Below are 18363 nucleotides of genomic sequence, written 5' to 3'. Positions count from 1 at the left end.
TGCTGCACTAATCTATGTGTCTATTTTTGTGCCAGGAACATACTGTTTTGATTATTACAGCTTCATAAGGTAAGTTGAAGTCTGGAATTGTGATGCCTCTAGCTTTGCTTGGCTTTTTCAAGATTGCTTTGGCTATCCAGGGTGCTCGTGGTTCTATACAAATTTTAGGATTGTTTGTTCTAGCTCTGTGAAAAATACTAAACAACTGATATTGGTGAGGATGCGGAGAAAGGGGAACCCTCTTGCACTCTTGGTGGGAATGCAGACTGGTGCAGCCACGCTGGGAAACAGTATGGATGTTCCTCAAAAGTTAAAAATAGAACGACCCTATGATCTAGCAGTTGCACTACTAGGTATTTACCCAAAGAATACAAAAATACCAATTTGAAGGGATACATGCACCCCAATGTTTATAGTAGTATTATCAACAGTAGCCAAATTATGGAAACAGCCCAAGTGTCCACTGACTGATGAATGGATAAACAAGATGTGGTGTGTATGTGTGTGTGTGTGTGTGTGTGTGTATATATATATATATATATATATATATATATATACACATATATATATGTATATATATATATAATGGAATATTACCCACAGAAAAAATGAAATCTTTCCATTCGCAATGACATGGATGGAGCCAGAGAGTACTACACTAAGTGAAATAAGTCAGAGAAAGACAAATACCATATGATTTCACTTACATGTGGAATTTAAGAAACAAAACAAATGAGCAAAGGAAATAAAAAAGACAGAGAGGGGCAAACCAAGAAACAGACTCTTACCTATAGAGAACAAACCGATGCTTATCAGAGGGAAGGTGAGTGAAGGGATGGTTAAAGTAGGTGATGGGGATTAAGGAGTGCACCTGCTGTGATGAGCACTGGGTGTTGTTTAGAAGTGTTGAATCACTACATTGTACACCTGAAACTAGTATTATACTGTGTTAACGAACTGGAATTTAAATTGGGGGGGTGGGGGTGCCTGGGTGGCTCAGTTGTTTGTGCTGCCAACTTCAGCTCAGTTCACGATCTCGCATTTCTTGAATTAGAGTCCTGTGTCGGGCTCTGTGCTGACAGCTCAGAGCCTGGAGCCTGCTTTGGATTCTGTGTTTCCTTCTCTCTCTGCCCCTCCGCCGCTCACATTCTGTCTCTCTCAAAAATAAATAAACATTAAAAAAAATTTAAAGCAGGGATCAGCAAACTATGGCCTGTGGGCTATTTTCATGAGTAAAGTTTTATTGGAACACAGACATGCCCATTAGTTGATGTGTTGTCTATGTCCGCCCTGAGCTATAATGGCACAGTTAAATAGTTGTAATACAGGTTATATGGACTGAAAGCCTAAAATATTTACTATCAGTCCTTTAAAAAAATCTTATCTGACGGGCTATATGAGCAGAATCCTTGCTTTATCACTTTCTAGCTCTATAACCTTGGCAAAGCTAACCTCACCGTGTATGGTTTCCTGAGTGGTAAAATGGGGCAAAAATACGGATTAAATGTTTAACAGTGCTTAGCATGCATTAAAGCACTTACTCTCAGTAATTACAATTACGATTATAATTATTCAAAAGACACAGAAATTCGTAAAACGGATACAGGAAAGCGTAATAGGAACAGGGAGCGTGACATTTGCTCAAGGAATACACGTGAGTTTGAAAACAAAAAGGCAGCGCGGGGCAAAGCCTGGGTCTGGAAACAGCAGCCCCGCCCCGCCCCGCCCCGCCCCGCCCCGCCCCTCGCTCCGGCCCCGCTCCGCCCCGCCCCTCGCTCCGGCCCCGCTCCTAAGCCCCGCCCCTTCCACGCTCCTGGCTGGGCCAACGCCCGTCAGAAGGAGGGGCTTGACGCTCTTGCGCAGTGGGAGGGGCTCAAGTAGAAACCTCTTGGGGGCGGAGTCGGGAGAGAGAGGTCCACCACCAGGCCTTGAAATCTCAGATCCAGACAGGGAGGGGCAAACCTGGAAGTGGCAGCGCTCAGCTTTGCATAGCAATACCCCGCTTTGCATAATAAATGAAGGCAAGTATTTAAAGGCGCCGCCGCCAACACAGACCTAGTAGTTAGGCCCGCGCAGACCTATCGCTTGCCATGAGTCCCCAGGTACAGGCTCCGCTCCTGATCCTCTTGGTCCTGCTTTTCGCCAGCCCTGTGGCCCCTGAGTTCGTCTTCCTGAAACAGGTGAGCATTCTCTCCTTTCCGAGGCTGCTCCCAGCATGCCGGCCCAGTTGGGGGTGTGTGGGTCGGAGTGGGATTATGGGGGTGGCTATTCTGGTTTCCAGAATTCCTTCTCTGTGACAGAGCCTCCCAGAGTCACTAACTGTGGGAGATTGAGTGGGTCCTTTTCTCTCTACGAGTTTCGGTTAACCCATCTGTACAGTGAGGGTGGGCTGTTAGGCCTTATTCTGCTCCAGACTTTGGGGAAGGGTTAATCTCCCTCACGTCTCTACTCCTGCCCTCTTTCCCAACATCGGGGTGAAATTTGGCAGAACTGCAAGACTAATGAACTGCTCCCAGGCCCAGAGCCTCATCCTTGTTTACCTGCCCCCTCCCCCTTCCACTCCTGGTAAAAAGGCCTGGCACCCATCCTGTCCCCTTCTGTACAGCTCTGTGGCTCGGCTTGTCCTGATGGGTGGGTGGGTTTGAGAGTCAGGAAGGCCCACACTCGTTCTTCTGGTGACAGAGATCCAGTCGTGTGATCCACTGCTTGTGGTTATGGGTCATGAAGAGTCTCCAGCCTCCAGGCTTCCTCCTTCACTTCTTACTCACCCCATGCTCCAGACCCTTGAAAATGGGAAGTTTTGTCATTCTGAGACCTGGAGAAGCCAAGTTCCATTGCCTGTTTGCTGCATAGCTATGGACAAGACACCTTATCTCTGGCAGCTGTTCAGGAGAGGCCCAGCCTCTCTGCCTCTGACCACCTTGGAAATATTTGCTTTAGAGCAAGGAGAGGAACAGTGTGGTGTAGGGAAAAGTGGAATAGGATTGAGGCTTGACTTCTCATCCCTGCTATGTGCCTAATCTCTGGGCCTGGCATTTGGGCTCCTTGAGTCTTGGTCTCCTCATCTGTAAAATGGGCATGGTGATACCAGCCTACCTTTCTTAGATGGATGTGGGTGAAGGGAAATGCTTTCATGAATGGAAAGGCTCTGAAAATCTTAAACAAGGAAAGTGATCTAAGCCAGTGGGCTTGGCCTCAACCTGCCCCAGGGGCAAGGGTTCTATTTGATTTTGCCTGTTGAATGAAGGCATAAGGACCTCCTGGCCTTATTTGCCTGGAGGATTCACAATTTGTCTGTGAATGTAGGTTGAGAATGTTTCTCTTGGCTTCAGGGCCCACCACTTTGAGGTGGAGACTGGCTAGAGCTCCAACGTGCCCTATATCCCCAATTCTCTTATATGTCTTGGCCATAGATGCCATCCCAGACCAGAGGGCTTTCAATCAGCGGTCTGGGGGAGGCCCTGAGACATCCGAGAGCTCACTCACCTCACGCAGGCCCACAGAGGATAGGGCCTCACTTAAGATTGCACAACACGTGGCACTTTCTGTTTTTCTCTGGGCTCATGTGATTCAGAGCCCCTATGCCTGAGACCATGGGGCAGATAAAAGCAGTGGGGTGATAGTGAGCATTTAAGCATCTGGAAACTTGAGTTTCATTTCCTCTTCTAGCATGAACCAGTTTCATGTCGCTGGGCTGTGGCCCACATTAGACAGGGGGGAGAATGTCTGGTCCCGTGCTGGGCATATAATAGGTGCTTAATAGACTCTGTGACACTGTATAATGACCGTCATTTATTGTGCACATACTCTGTGCTGTGTGTGTGTGTGTGTGTGTGTGTGTTTTCTAATAAGCTGTTTTGGGAAAATAGTTTTAGATTTACAGGAAAGTTGCAGAGACACTACAGAGTTCTCATATACTCCTCACCCGGTTTCCCCTCCTGTCAACATCTTGTGTTACCATTGCGCATTTGTCCAAACTGAGACATCAACATTGGCTCATCACCATTAGCTAAACTCTAGGCTTTATTTGGGTTTTACCAGTTTTCCCATGAATGCCCTCTTCCTGTTCCAGGATGCAGTCCAGGGCACCACAGTGCTCAGTCTCCTCTGACCTGTGACAGCTTCTCAGTCTCATGTTTCCATGGTTTGCCAGCCTTGAGGAGTGGTGATCTTACATTCTGTACAGTCTTCTCATTCTCCCAGTAGCCCTGTGAGAAGATAGAATTATGCCCATTTAATAGATGAGGAAACCGAACCTCAAGTGGGTAACTTAACCCATGGTCTCAGCTAGCGCCGAGTGGCTGAGGTATGATTGGAACCCGGGTCTGTGATAGTCACCCATATTTTTGCCTCCAGAGCTGCCCTTACTGGGGATGGCAAATACAGTAGTGTCCCGCCCCCATGCCACCTCCTTCTCCATGGTTTAGCTTTCCATCGTGTCCGTTAGTCCGGTCAGTCGCAATCTGGAAGCAGATGATCCTTCTTCAAATAGTAGCCCAATGCTATATCAGAGTGCCTGTATCCTGCACCTCACTCCCATCTCATTGGACAGGCACTTGGTCAAACCGATCTTCACAAGGAGGGTGAGTGCAGTACAATAAGATATCTTGAGGGAGAGAGACCACATTCACATAACTGTTACTATGGTATGTTATTGTAATTGTTCTATTTTATTATTAAGGTTGTTAATCTCTTCCTGTGCCTAATTTATAAGCTAAACTTTATCATAGATATATCATAGGTATGATATATCATTAAAAAAAGTATGTATAGAAAAAGACACAGTATATATAGGGTTCAGGACTCTCTGTGATTTTAGGCATTCACTGGGGGTCTTGGAATGTATCCCGCGCAGGTAAGAGGGAACCCCTGTGCCAGGCTTGGCCCTCAGTGGGCATTGCTAATCCTTCACGCCTGCTTTTCCAGATGAGACTGGACCCAGCTGCAGAATTCATTGCCATAGAAACCTCTAGTCGGGCACCAGGAAACTGAGTTCTTATGCCTCCCCCAGAGCCTGAAGGACAGGGAGCTTAGGAGAAGGGAGGGAGTTCCTCAGCTCCGACAGGATACTCAAGGCACCTGCCTGAGCCTGGAATCAGTTCTCAGGTTGCCTGAGAATCTGTGAAAGCAGCCCCGGAAAATGGCTAGGCCTCCAACTTACCCTCCAGCCCAACTCTTAAGTCTAGACATTTCTTTGATTTGACAGTGGCCTCCTGACTGGTCTCCCCCTTCCAGACTTGTCCCTCTCCAATCCATTCTGAACCATAAACCAGACTGTGGCACTTTCTTGCGATGGGGTTCCATTGCACTTATAGTAAATCCAGCGTCCCAATTATAACCTGTGAGGTCCTACATTAAATGACCTCACCACCCCTCCAACCTTATCTGTGTCAGTCATCCACTACATCTAGCCCAACGAACGGCCTTCTTGTAGTGCACAGACCAGCTAAGCTTCCCACCACAGGGCCTTTGCCCATGTTGCCTCTGCCTGGAAAGAACATTCTTTCTCTGCACTTACATGGCTGACTCCTCATCCTGCAGGATGAGCTTAAGTGTCATTTCCTTACCACCAGCTTAAGTGTCATTTCCTTACCACCCTATTTAAGTAAGTCATTCGTTACTCTCAACATTCTCTCTGTTAATCATAGTGGGTAATATTTATTGGCATTAGACTGTAAGCTCCTCAAGGCAGGGCAAGAACATTTCTAATTGTTTACCGCTATTAACACAGACTTAGCCCAGGGCCCGTGATCATTGCTCCGTAAATATTTGTGGGATGAATATTGAAGGAAACGTTTATTGGCACTTACCTTGTGTAAGGGGCTGTGGGGCATGCAGGCGTGAATCAGACCCTGTTTTGCTTTTCTTCCTCATGTCATGATGTTTCATTCCAAGGGACAGAAACCAATGCCCAAAAGCTCAAGTGAGGGGCAGTTTACTTGAATCTCATGAAACTAATGGTGGGAAGTGGAGGCTGGGCCATCCAATGGCTGTTTAGTGAGCCAGCTCATGCTTTGGGCCTGGCATTGTGTTAAGAGCTCTATGCGCATGCTATCATCCTGACTACAGCCCTGAGAAGAAAGTATGCAGCCCCCACTTAGAAGATATGGAAATTGGGGTGCCAAAGGGGAAACTGGCCTATAGAATCACGTAATATGGTGGTTGAGCTACACCTATTGACTAAAGCTTTTTTTTTTTTAATTTTTTTAACATTTATTTATTATTGAGAGACAGAGTGTGAGCAGGGGAGGGGCAGAGAGAGTGAGACACAGAATCTGAAGCAGGTTCCAGGCTCTGAGCTGGCAGCACAGAGCCTGACGCGGGGCTCGAACTCACAAACTGTGAGATCATGACCTGAGCTGAAGTCTGACGCTTAACTGACTGAGCCACCCAGGTGCCCCTTGACTATCTTTGATTTACCTTCTGTCTCACTCCAGAGGCATGCCTTTCACTGCTACCCCGTACTGCCTACTGAGATGGGTGGGTGGGTCAGGTGGGGTGACACTTCTGTTCCCTTTTCCAGAAATCAGTTAGTACTTGTCTCTTCCAGAACTTTGGCTTGGCTGTGGGTCACAGGTCTAGGTGTTCTGGCCTCATCCCAAAGGTTGAGCACAAAGCCCAAGTCCTCTTAGTGATTTTTGCCTTAATCACAATTTCCCAGAGGCAGAGAGAATCTGTCAGCCTAACTTGGGTTAGGTGTTTCCATTCAGCCCAGTCGGCTGTGTTGACGAGGAGGATGGGCTTGGGAGCTTGGGGGTGGTAGATTTTCCTTCCAAGATGGGATGTGCATTGTGGGAGTATTTGAAGTATCTCGTAGGTGGTCTTCAGGAGGCTGGGAAGGGTGTGAGTGGGCGAGCAGAGTCTGCACTATGTAGGAAATGTTAAAGATCATAGACAAGCAGGCAGGGTTCTGTGGGAGTGGGGAGTCAGTGGTCATGTGTATCCAGACAAGATGGTGGAATCTGGAGACCTCTAGGGGATGTGGAGAAAGAAGAGGAAGTGGCTCAGCAGAGCGGGGAGGGTGACCCAGATGGGGAATGGCATGGGCAATAGGATGAGAGGAAGGAAGCACTGGTTAAGACTGGTGAAGCTCATTCATTGGGGTTCATCAACGAGCAGCCCACTGGGGGTCTCTCCATGTGTGTCCAAGTCTCTCCCTGGGCCAATTGCATACCCCTTGAGGGTGGGCTTTCCCACAGTGTTAAGTTTCCTATTGTCCCTGGCCATGGATTGGGCACGGGTGTGACCTGAATAAGGTCCTGGACACGGGGCTGCAAAGGTGAATCCTCTGGGGGCTTCCCTCTAAGGAGATACCAAGACTGGCTGGAGAGGGGTGGTTGGGGTCAGGGGTGGGCGATCAGAGAAGGTACCTACTGAGGGTGGATATGAAGCTCAAGGTCTGGTATATTGTACTTTATACTTGACAGCATACTTTTGGGAGATGATGTCTTTCGAATCTTTTAGAATGGGTACAAACGTTATCCTGGGCTTACAGATATGGAGTTACAGATAAAGCCCGGGGAGGGGAGGCACCTTGCCCAACGTCATGCCATCAGTAGCCTGTTCTGTTGTTGTTTCTGACCTTTCTTTTCTTTCTGTCTCATTGTCCCTGGCCATCCCAGCTCAGTAGCTTTTCCTGGGATAACTGTGATGAGGGGAAGGACCCTGCCGTGATCAAAAGCCTGACTCTGGAACCTGACCCCATTGCCTTTCCTGGGAACTTGACTGTTAGCGTCGAGGCCCGGACTGAAGTCCCCCTCACTAGTCCTCAAAAGGTGAGCTTGGGGGTGGGCGGCGGGGTCAGGGCAAGGGGTGCTGGAGGGAAGGTGCCACGGGCCAGCTGGCAGGGGTCCTGATGGATGTATGCTCAGGCAACGGTGAGTAATTGTGCAATCCTGGAATCCCAGAGCAGCAAAGGATGTGGACATTCATAGACTGTCTGATAACTCCAGTTGGGCAATTTTGTTTTGGACAAACAGACACATCACTTAGTAAATACTATGTCATCCCTTTAGAAAATACACATGGTCAAAAGGGGTAAAATTAACTCGCCTGAAATCTCACTACCCAGTGATCAGGGATAAGCACTTTTAACATTTGGTAGGCTCGGCTCTGGAACTGTCCCCACACACATATTTTGAATGGGTATGTATGAAAATAAGCAATGCTTCTTGTAAATGTCCTCCTGTAATCTGAGTCCTCATGAGAGTCATTATTAGCTATTTACATATTGTCAGAATGTTTTATACAGTTGTAAATATATGTACATTTATACTAATGGTTTTTTTGTTAATGTTTATTTATTTTGAGAGAGAGAGGGAGAGCGTGAGCAGGGGAGGGAGGGAGAGAGAGAGAGAGAGAGAGAGAGAGAGAGAGAGAGAGAGAGAATCCCAAGCAGCCCCTGCACTGTCAGTGCAGAGTCCAATATGGGGCTCCAACCCATGAACCGTGATATCATGACCTGAGCCAAGACCAAGAGTGGGATGTTTAACCAACCGAGCCATCCAGCCTCCCCACACGAATGGGTTTTTGTGGCATGTGCTGTTAAACTTGCTTTTTGGGGCATCATACTGTATGTTCTTTCTTTCTTTCTCTTTCTTTCTTTCTTTCTTTCTTTCTTTCTTTCTTTCTTTCTTTCTTTCTTTTCTTTTAATGTTTATGTTTGAGAGAGAGAGAGAGAGACAGAGCTTGAGCAGGGAGGGGGAGAGAGAGAGGGAGTTACAGAATTTGAAGCAGGCTCCAGGCTCACAGCTGTCAGCCCAGAGCCCAACACGGGGCTCGAACCCCCGAACCTTGAGATCATGACCTGAGCCGAAGTCAAACGCTTAAACGACTGAACCACACAGGTTGCCCCTCTATACTTCTTTGTATGGTGTTTGGCATCATTTTTTTTTTTTTTTTTTTTGGCAGAAATATTCTATTGTAGATCTGTCCTGATATACTTAACAAATCTATTGTCAGACATTTAGTTTGTTTCTGGGGTGGTTTTTTGTTTGTTTGTCTGGCTTTTGTTTATTTTTTGGCTGGTATAAACACCTTTGCTGAAATTATCCTTGTAATGTATCTTTTTGTACTTTTCTGACTATCTAGACAGAGACTTTTTTAGGTCTTTAGATACATACTGCCCAAGTGCCTTCAGATGTTTGAGCCCATGTATTCCCTAACCAGCAAGGGATTTGCCTTTTTCCACACATTTGTTGATACTGAGCATTTTCTGAAAATGTTTTCTAGTATTTTATGTCATTCCTAATGAGGTTAAATGTCTTTCATAAGTTTTCTTGCCTTTTGTGTTTACTCTGGGAAGAGCCAGTTTTTTCATGCCTGTTGCCTATTTTGGGGGTGGCTATTTACATGCTTTTTTTTTTTTTTTTTAATTTGCAGCTTTTTTTTTTTTAAAGAACAATGAAGGTTTTTTATATACCATACATTGTATCCTTCTTACTACTTTGAATTGGTGCCTTTATTCCATATTCTGATAAGCCCTTCAGATTATCCTTTTGCAGATATTCTAGCACCAGTGTTGCTTTGATTCTTTAAAAGGTTTCTGCAGGTGCCTGGGTGGCTCAGTCAGTTGAGTGTCTGACTCTTGATTGCGGCTCAGGTCTTGGATCTCACAGTTGTGGCATCGAGACCCACTTTAGGCTCTGCACTGAGTATGGAGCCTTCTTGAGATTTTTTTCTCTCTCTCTAAAAAATATTTAAACGGTTAAAAAAAATAAACAGTTTCTGATTTGGAATCTGTGTCTATAACTGCCCTTAGACTTGGCTGAATTACAGCTACCTCATAGGTTGCTTGTGGACTGTGAGAAGTAAACTCACTGACTCAATCAAAGGGGGTGCGTGGAGACTCAGAGCACAGTGCAGCGAGGCTTTAATGAATGTTCTTGCAAGAGCGGGTGTCTGATGGAGAGGCACACTCAGGGAGGCACACTCAGGGCGGTTACAGCAGGCAATTTATCTCCTAGCCTGCAAGTCCCTCCCCTGATTCCTCATTGGCTGAGCACTACAGAGGTTACAGCCTTACCGGAAGTGGCCTATGCCCATGTAAGGCAAAAAGTAGTCTGATTGGAACAAATGTACATTCTTTGAGGTGATGCAGAGACTTCAGTTCTTTGGTGCATGTTCATTGCAAAGCCGAGAAACGGAGAGGGGAAGAACCAGGAAGTGAAGTGTCGGAGGGTTTGGGACTCCACTGTGGCGGGGGAGGGGTTCGTACATTTTCCAGTTGGTTGTAAACCTGTTGTTAATTAGACAATACAGCTTTTATTTGGTACTTCTGAAAATGAATCATCTCCCTTACTTCTCACACGGGCATTTACTGTGTTAATAACATAGAGTGCTTTGCACAAGACCTGCTCAGTACATGTCAACTCTTGTTAATGGTTCAGTTAGTGTCAGTCTTTTCCTGTGGCCCCAGACAGAAGCCCTGGTGTGTGGACAGCTCTTGGGCCCTGTCTTCCCTTGTACCTCCTTCCAAGTCTTCTCCAAGCTAGATCATTGCATTTTCTTTTTCAACTTTTTCTAATGTTTTATTTATTTTTGAGAGAGAGAGAAAGCATGAGTGTGGGGAGGGGCAGAGAGAGAGGGAGACACAGAATCTGAAGCAGGCTCCAGGCTCTGAGTTGTCAGCACAGAGCCTGACATGGGGCTTGAACTCACAAGCCGTGAGATCATGACTAGAGCAGGTCAGAGGCTTAACTGACTGAGCCACCCAGGTACCCTGATCATTGCATTTTCTTTAGCTGTTTATCAAGAGATAATCTATGAGAGTCACACAAATGCCATTTCCATGCTCCTTCTGCTGAATGTGGAGTGTAGGGCTCTTTGGCAGGTGCCACGATGCTTGCTCTCCTCTCACCATTACACAGAATGCTGGCTTTTCCCTGATGCTGTGCATCTGACATGGAAGGAAAAAGCCAGTGAACTCCTTCTGCCCCCAGCCTGCTTTTCATGGCTTCTTCAAAGGCCATTAAGACGGACCTCCCCTTTCCTTACCTGTTACAAATTTGGGCCATTGCACTTTGTAAAAACTGAGCTCAGATTCTCTTAGCCCTTTCCCTTCCCCCTACATTTCTCTTCGCATTTATTTTTGGTTTAGTTCCTTTACTTTTCAGGGTATATGCATATTAGCTATTAAATGAAAGCCTCTGAACACTTGTGTAGGAGAAAAGATGATTAGCCTCATCTTACAGATCAGGGAAAGGGAGACTCTCAGAAGCCGTGACCTGCCCCGGGTCCTGGAGTTATTAGCACATTCAAGGCTGGTGTCCTTTTGTTGTGTTCCCTGTTCCTGAACTCTTCCTGGCAAGGAGGTGGACTTAATGCTCGGTGTGTTTGCAGGAGAGTGCTCCAGAACTTTCCCTTGCCCGGCAGAGATCCCCTTGGGAGAGTTGCTCAGACTGTAGCCCCTTATGAACCTGGAGGCCTCTTGAGATCAGTGGCTTCTACCCCTTGTTACTGAGGCCCAGGGAGCGAGTGGTCCAGGCCCACACAGCCTGCTAGCAGGAGAGCCAGCCCATCCTCTTCCTCTGATCTTGCTGAAGTAGATTTTTTTTTTTTTTTTAATCCAGAGTTCCATCTTGGACCTGGATGGACTTAGCCCCTGCTTCAGTGTTTAGAAGCTGGATGCCCAGATTCCATGAGCCAAGGGCAAGACTGAACCTACCCCTGGAACTCCCTTTTCCTCTTTTGACTTGCTCCACTGGATTTGGCATTACTAACTCCCTTCTGCGGGTCCTCTCTCAAGTTCCAGCCTGGACCCTAGCTTTCCTATCCTCAGGAATCATAAATTGCTGCTTCGTTTGGCATATGTGCTTATTTTGGGCTTTGAGACATATGGCTTTCAGTCCGGATGGTTTGGACTCCCCCCCCCCCCCCCGGCCCCCCTCCCCGCCCACTAAAGTCATGTACCTGCAGTGCCCCTGCCTGAGGCCTCTATAACTGCCTCCCTTTCAGTTGGCTCCCTTTCAGTTGCTATCAGAGTGTCTAGACCTAGAGCCTTTGTGTGTCTATCCCTGTGGTGGAAGCCAAAAGAAATAATTTCTTTTCAACCTGTAAGAAATTTTTATGCTCAGGATGTCAGAACTGGTAGGTGTCTTTGAGATCATGAGATCCAAATATTCCATTGTTAAGTTGGAGGAGTGGACGCCTGATGGGGAAGGGACCTGCCCACGGGCCCCAGCAGGCGCAGGGATCCTGCCTCGCTTACCTGTCAGTGCCTCCGTCTGTCTTGTTTTCAGGACAGGTCCCATGACCACAAGTTTATTAAGGTAATCTATCTGAGCTACCTAACTGCCAAGGAAGCCTTGGACTGGAGAGACGGCTGGACTTAGGGCCCGGCCTTGCTTGCTTTCCTGAGCCAGAGGAGCAAGTAGGTTGAGAACAGGGATTGGGAAATAAGCCATGATTTGCAATCCCCAAATGGTAGGCATGGCTGCTGCCTCAAAAGCTCCTGTTGCCTTCTGTTCTGAGTACCTCCTGTGCTGTGCTTGTCCTGGCTGGGGGAGGCACGGTGCCTTCTGGCGGTACAGCCCCACAGCCTTCCAGCCTGGGGGGAACACCCCAGGCAGGACTTGGCCCCCGCTGGCCCCCTCATCTTGTTCAGGGCACATCTGGCTCAACCATTTTCATTGGGGTGTTGGTGAAGCAAGGGCTGGGGAGATGGTACTGGCTAAGAGAGAAGGTGGGACAGGTTGTCATGCAGGAGTTAACGTCTGGATTTCAGGCACCGCCACTAAGTGATTTACAGCCATTGTCTCACTCTGTGGTGGGGTGGTGTGAGAAAGCTAGGCACTCTAAAATACCCTGCTTTTGCCGGTAAGGGAAAGGGTGAAACGAGCAGTAGCTCCCCACCAGGGCACAACACTAGGACATGGCTGGAGTAGCTTTCCAAATACTCTTTCAGTGCAAAGGGGCTGGGGCAGGTTTGGCAGGAGAGCAGAAAAGAAGGCCGGGAGGGGACCATGCGGGATAATGTGTGTGTCAGCAGAGCGGCCTGAGGTCAGCCAGAGAAGTAGCTTGAGTTTGTCCACAGGCTATGTTGACGTCTCCCTTAGGCCCGGGCCTGGGTCCTGACCTCTGGGGCAGTTGGATAGCTGACAGCCTGGGGAGCCAGCCTAAAAAAAAACCCAGCAGGCTCTGGGGGAATAAGTGCCCACCGGGGTTTGTCTATTAGAAACAAAAGCCCTAAATCAAGCAAGCCTGAGGCTGAGGAACATAGAATGCTAGAATGTCAGAGCTGAAAGGGATCCTAAAGTTGTAGTTTCCTGCCCATACGGAATCAGATGCTTGAATGAGCTCGCTTCCTTCAGCCCTTTTCTGTTTTCCCTTGATACATTTGGTGGGGCACGAACATGGTCCAGAGAGACTACTCACTTAGTGAATGTTTAGCATGGGCCAGGCTCAGCTGGCATGTCCACCTGGAGGTCTGGCCACTTCTGGGTCAACCGCAAGCTCCAGAACAGGAGTTCAATCATGATGGCGTGGAGGTGTGACACGCATCACAGATCTTCTCATCTAGCTTCTCTCTGGGCTCAGGGGTCCTTCCGTGGCTGGGTCCAGGGAGCCCGCCACTTCTCGTGGTAGTTCTGTCTGTTGCACCCTAGCTGTGGTTGGTAAGAAGATCTTCCTTACATCAATCCCAAAGTGATCTCCCTATGAATTCCTCTTGTTTCAAATTCTGTCCTTTATGGCTCGACAGAGAAAGTTTGATCCACGAATAGCAAATCGGTTTCATGTTGGTCACCAGCTCCGATCGGCTGGTGGTACCGCCTGAAGTTCTCCACAGAGGGGGGTTGTAAAGCCAGGGTTGGGCCGAGAAGGGAGATCGAGGAAGCAATGCCAATTAGCCAGTTAGCAGTTCAAGGACGAATGCATTTCAACTCGAGTGTTAGCTTTAACCAGTGGAAATGACTATCTAAAGACACCTGAGACGGTGGTTCAGTCAACAGGGAGAAAAAAAAAAAAATCACAGCAATTATTAATGTCTGCCTCAGGCACAGGAAAAGGTTAGCAATGGAACATGTGCCGCAGTATTGTCATTTCTGAATCCGAATATCTCCAAGACCCCATCTAGTTAGAGATTCTGTGATTAAAATGAAATGCTGACCTTTCAAAGATGTAGAGGAGCTGGTATGTTTGCCTTGGGATTTATGCTTTTTCAAACTCTGTCTCGCCAGGTGGAGCTAACTGTGGAAAAAGAAGTGGCTGGCTTCTGGGCCAAAGTCCCATGTGTGGAACAAATTGGCAGCTGTACCTATGAAGACTTCTGCCAAATAATTGACACTGTAATTCCCCCTGGAGAGCCCTGCCCAGAGCCCCTGCACACCTATGGGCTTCCCTGCCACTGTCCCTTCAAAGCAGTACGTACTCAGGGAGGGAGAGCATCATTTCTGGGGCTGGAGTAAAGACATGGGGTCTGGAGAGAAGGGTTCTTGCCTTCTCCTCCTGCAGACCTAGATATCTGTGGATGTAAGTGGGTGTGATCTATCCCAAACCGCTTATCTTCCGGGAGCCTTGGTTTATCCACCGGTGTTCGAACCGGGAGACTTGCACTGCAGCGTGCCCTCCCCTGCCCTTTAGCGATCACACTCCGTGCTCTGCAGGGCTATGGCGATCTCTAATCTTGCGTGCTTGTCGGGAGAGTGGGAGGAGGAGCAGGTTCGTGGCTGCAGTCCGACAGGCAACTGCAGGAGAGTCCCATCAGGAGGCTGCCACTGACCTGTGACCCCTGGGTTTTCCTGCAGGGCGTCTACTCACTGCCGGAGAGTGATTTCACCCTGCCCCAGCTGGAGGTGCCCGGCTGGCTTAGCTCTGGGCACTACCGCATCAAGACGGTCCTCAGCAGCGGTGGGGAGCGTCTGGGCTGTGTCAAGATCTCTGCCTCTCTGAAGGGCAAATAATGTGGCACCAGCCACAGCAGAATGAAGGGGTGTGAGGAAGATGTCCCTCTTCTTCTGTCTTGCATTTGCCAAGGTCCAAGTCTGACTCTCTGTCCCCCTTCAAGGCCATTTCTGCAACGACGCCACTACCCTTGCTGAAAATCATTCTGTGCCACCGACATTTTAGACGCGGCCAGGCAGCCCCAACCTAGGGAGGAGCTGGGCAGTGCTTGATAGCCCGCGGCACCTGCCATGCTGGCCGCTCCATTTCCCTCCTCAACCCTGTGGCTTTCTAAGAGCTTAACTCTGTTTCTAAACAGTCAAGGAATGGGACCAATATATTTTGTACCCTCAAGCTCAGACTGACCCCATCTTGGTTTCCTGAAGTACCTTCGTGATTTTCTTTAATTTTTTTTTTTTTTTTTTTTTTTTCACTGACTCCAAAACAGAATGAGAGTATTAACAGTTGGTGTTTTACTCTAATCCCCTCTTACAACGAAGGGGCTGCAGTAGTTCATCTCGGTCTGTTCCTCCATTAACTCCTATGATTAATTCAGTATTCTTTTCTAGATTTACTCAGTGAACGGTGGGACATAGCGTATCCTGGAGAGGCAGGGCATGTAGCAGAGGGCTTCACTGGGAGAGGTATTTAAGAATGCTCCTATGTATTTAAGATAGGTTATAAACTCAGGTGCCTACAGGGCCAAGCACAAGTGACCAGGACCACCAGGAACATATTGCTTCCAGCATGTTTTTTTCCCTTTTTACAGCAGCACATATGCATTGTTACAAGGCAGCTGATGTCCAGTCTTGAGCTGGGATATTATCAGGGATGATGGGGCCTGGGATGAGTCAGAATGAGTGCATTCAGCCCTTAGGGGCAGCTGCTATGGAACTATGGCCACTTGGTGTCACCAGAGAATGTTGTGGGCCCAGTATTGCCAAATATTCTCAATTCCACCCCCCCTCCAACCCCCTGGCGAGGCCAGAAATCCAGACTTTTATATGAAATCTTACAGTTTTTAAATATTGGCAACTAATTATTTTTTAAGACACTGTGCACGCCAAAAGGGCCAAACAGACTTGTCAGTGGGGAAATCTGGCCCCGGATGGCCAGTTTGCGACCTCTGACGTACAAACCTGCATTCCCCCTGCCCTTTCAGTCTTGAGACCGCTCGTCCTGTACCGTCTCTCCCTCCCTCCATACGTACAAACCGATAGTGTCTGACCCACGGAGCAGCCTCTTCCAGCGCTAGGGGATGGGGACGCAGCCTTTCCGAGCTGTGGGCCGCAGGGATCATGACGCAGCCTGCCCCAGCCTGGGAGCGCTGTCAGGGTGAGTGGGGCAGACACTGAAAGAGCTGGAACCCACCGGCAGCTGCTCTGTAGAGCAAGGATCCAGCGAAGAACGGTGGCCTCACATCAGGTGCCTGGATTCGTCCATCGTCCCGTCCTCCATGACAACTTACTGACCCACAGATCACCCCCAGTTTCTGGGCTCATTTGAAGCCCGGAATGGCAATAAACCTTTTTAACTTGCTGACAATTCCTCCTTTGTCTTGGCCGTGTATTTGTCCATGGAGCACATCTCGGCATTTTAGGAGCTTGTCTGGGGTGAGCTGTTCCTGCCAGGGAGGTTTGTCGCGGAGCCCAGGCGATCCCGGGGACCGTCTCTTCTGTTTCTGCCTCTTGAGCTGCTTGGTATCTCTGCTTCGTTCTGCATCATCACCATCCAACTTTCCTTGGTTTGCTTTTTTGCTTTCCTGTCACTCGGTGACCTCTCCAGCCTTTTCCCTTGTTGGCCTTTTTTGGTCTTATTCTCACAGTTGTTCTTTAGTTCAGATCTCAGAATGAAGTCTCGTGAGCTTGGTTAATGTTTCCATTTCATGCCAGGCTCTTGGGTCAAATGCTCCCCCAGTTCTCGGGAGGAGGCAAGAAATCTCAAATCATAGGCAAGAGAGAATTTTTAAGAAATGGTGCTGTGCCGACTGGGAAGCCACTTGGAAAAAGTTGAAATTAGATTCACACTTCACACTGTATGCAGAATAAACTCCAAAGGGATCCAGGGTCTAAAAGTCAGAAAATGAAACCATACCTGTACTAAAAACAGGTGAAAACTCCAGAGATGGTAAAACATGGATACATGTGACTACATAGACCTAGAAAATTCCCTCAGCAAGAAGTACCATAAAGTCAAAAGACTGGAAGAAAATATTTATAGCACACATGGACAAAGGGCTGATATTTCTACTATATAAAGAATTAAACATTTAAAGGACTAAAAACCTGATAGGAAAAATTGAGAAAAGACCTAAATAAACAACTCTTCTCTATCTCTATACACTAAGATGTAAAAATGGCCCATGTAAAAATTGCGCATGAAAAATGTGCAAACTTACCCATGATGAGAGAAATGTAAATCAAAACAATACTGAAAGAATCACTTTTCAGGCTGATGAAAACACATGTACAACCACACTTCTGGGAAAACTATAGGGCAACAGGCCCTTCACAGTTGGTGGGAGTGCAAAGTAGTATGACCCTTGACAACCTAACTAAACTTCAAAAGCGCCACTCTTGGGGCACCTGGGTGGCTCAGTCGGTGAAGCATCTGACTTCGGCTCAGGTCATGGTCTCATGGTTCCTGCGTTCAAGCCCGGCATCGGGCTCTAAGCTGTCAGCACACAGCCTGCTTTAGATCCTGCCCACTCTCTCTGCCCCTCCCCTGCTGCCTCTCTCAAAAGTCAATGAACAAACTTAAAAAAAAGTGCTCGCTCTTTGACCCAACATTCCAGCACTGGGAATTTCCTCTTAAGATACATCTCCAACAAGACGAAAATACACCTGCATGAGATTATTCACTGCAGCGTTGTGATTGCAAATCTTGGAAATGCAAATGTCTATGAGAAAGTGACTGAACATAGCATGTCCACACTGAGTACTATTTGCTATAGAAAAGAAGGAGGAAGATCTTTGAATCCATTTTGAGTTATTTCCAGGATATATTGTTAAGTGCAAAGGCACAGTACAGAGAAGTGTAATGTGCTACTTTTCATGTAAGAAAGAAGGGTTGGATATAAATAAATACAAATGCATTTGCTCACTTGTAGAAAATAAGGAAAGATAAGCCAGAAACTAAAGAGATTAGTTATGTACAGAGGGTAGGTAGGAATATTGTGACAAGAAGGGGAAATGATAGGGTGTAAAGGATGAAGGGGGTGGGACAGTTCTGACTATATCTTTTTGTGTAACTGTGGCTCTTAGAACCATAATAATGTTCCTCATAGCCAGAGCATGATGAAAATCAACCACGAGATGAGTGGAGTTCAGAATTTCACCACTGTAAATGACTTGCTTTGGTCATTGCACTAGGGTTATGGAAGATGTTAACATTAGTGAAAGCTAGGTGCAAGGTATATTGGGAACTCTGTACTGTTTTTGCCACCTTAAAGTCTTTTTCAAGATAAAAATTTGTAAAAATATA

General features: G+C 47.4%; 1 protein-coding gene across 1 annotated transcript; it reads left to right on the top strand.

The window, feature by feature from the left end:
* Positions 1 to 1894: 1894 nt before the first annotated feature.
* GM2A (GM2 ganglioside activator) lies at positions 1895 to 16428 on the top strand. The gene is made up of 4 exons (XM_030329004.1): positions 1895 to 2180; positions 7623 to 7775; positions 14178 to 14360; positions 14745 to 16428. Exons 1-4 carry the CDS (start codon positions 2091 to 2093, stop codon positions 14898 to 14900), a joined length of 582 nt encoding a protein of 193 aa, XP_030184864.1. The 5' UTR covers positions 1895 to 2090; the 3' UTR covers positions 14901 to 16428.
* The last annotated feature ends 1935 nt before the right edge of the window (positions 16429 to 18363 follow it).

Source organism: Lynx canadensis, chromosome A1 (genome assembly GCF_007474595.2).
Source record: "Lynx canadensis isolate LIC74 chromosome A1, mLynCan4.pri.v2, whole genome shotgun sequence".
Classification (NCBI taxonomy): domain Eukaryota; kingdom Metazoa; phylum Chordata; class Mammalia; order Carnivora; family Felidae; genus Lynx; species Lynx canadensis.
The sequence above is the reverse complement of the archived record's forward strand: the minus strand, read 5'-3'. Positions and strand labels throughout refer to the sequence as shown.

Bases quoted from the DNA above. Each gene is read 5' to 3' on its own strand.
- GM2A (XM_030329004.1), top strand. From the start codon at position 2,091: ATGAGTCCCCAGGTACAGGCTCCGCTCCTGATCCTCTTGGTCCTGCTT. The intron at 7,776-14,177 runs GTGAGCTTGGGG...CTGTCTCGCCAG, and splicing joins CCCTCACTAGTCCTCAAAAG to GTGGAGCTAACTGTGGAAAA. The intron at 14,361-14,744 runs GTACGTACTCAG...GTTTTCCTGCAG, and splicing joins GCCACTGTCCCTTCAAAGCA to GGCGTCTACTCACTGCCGGA.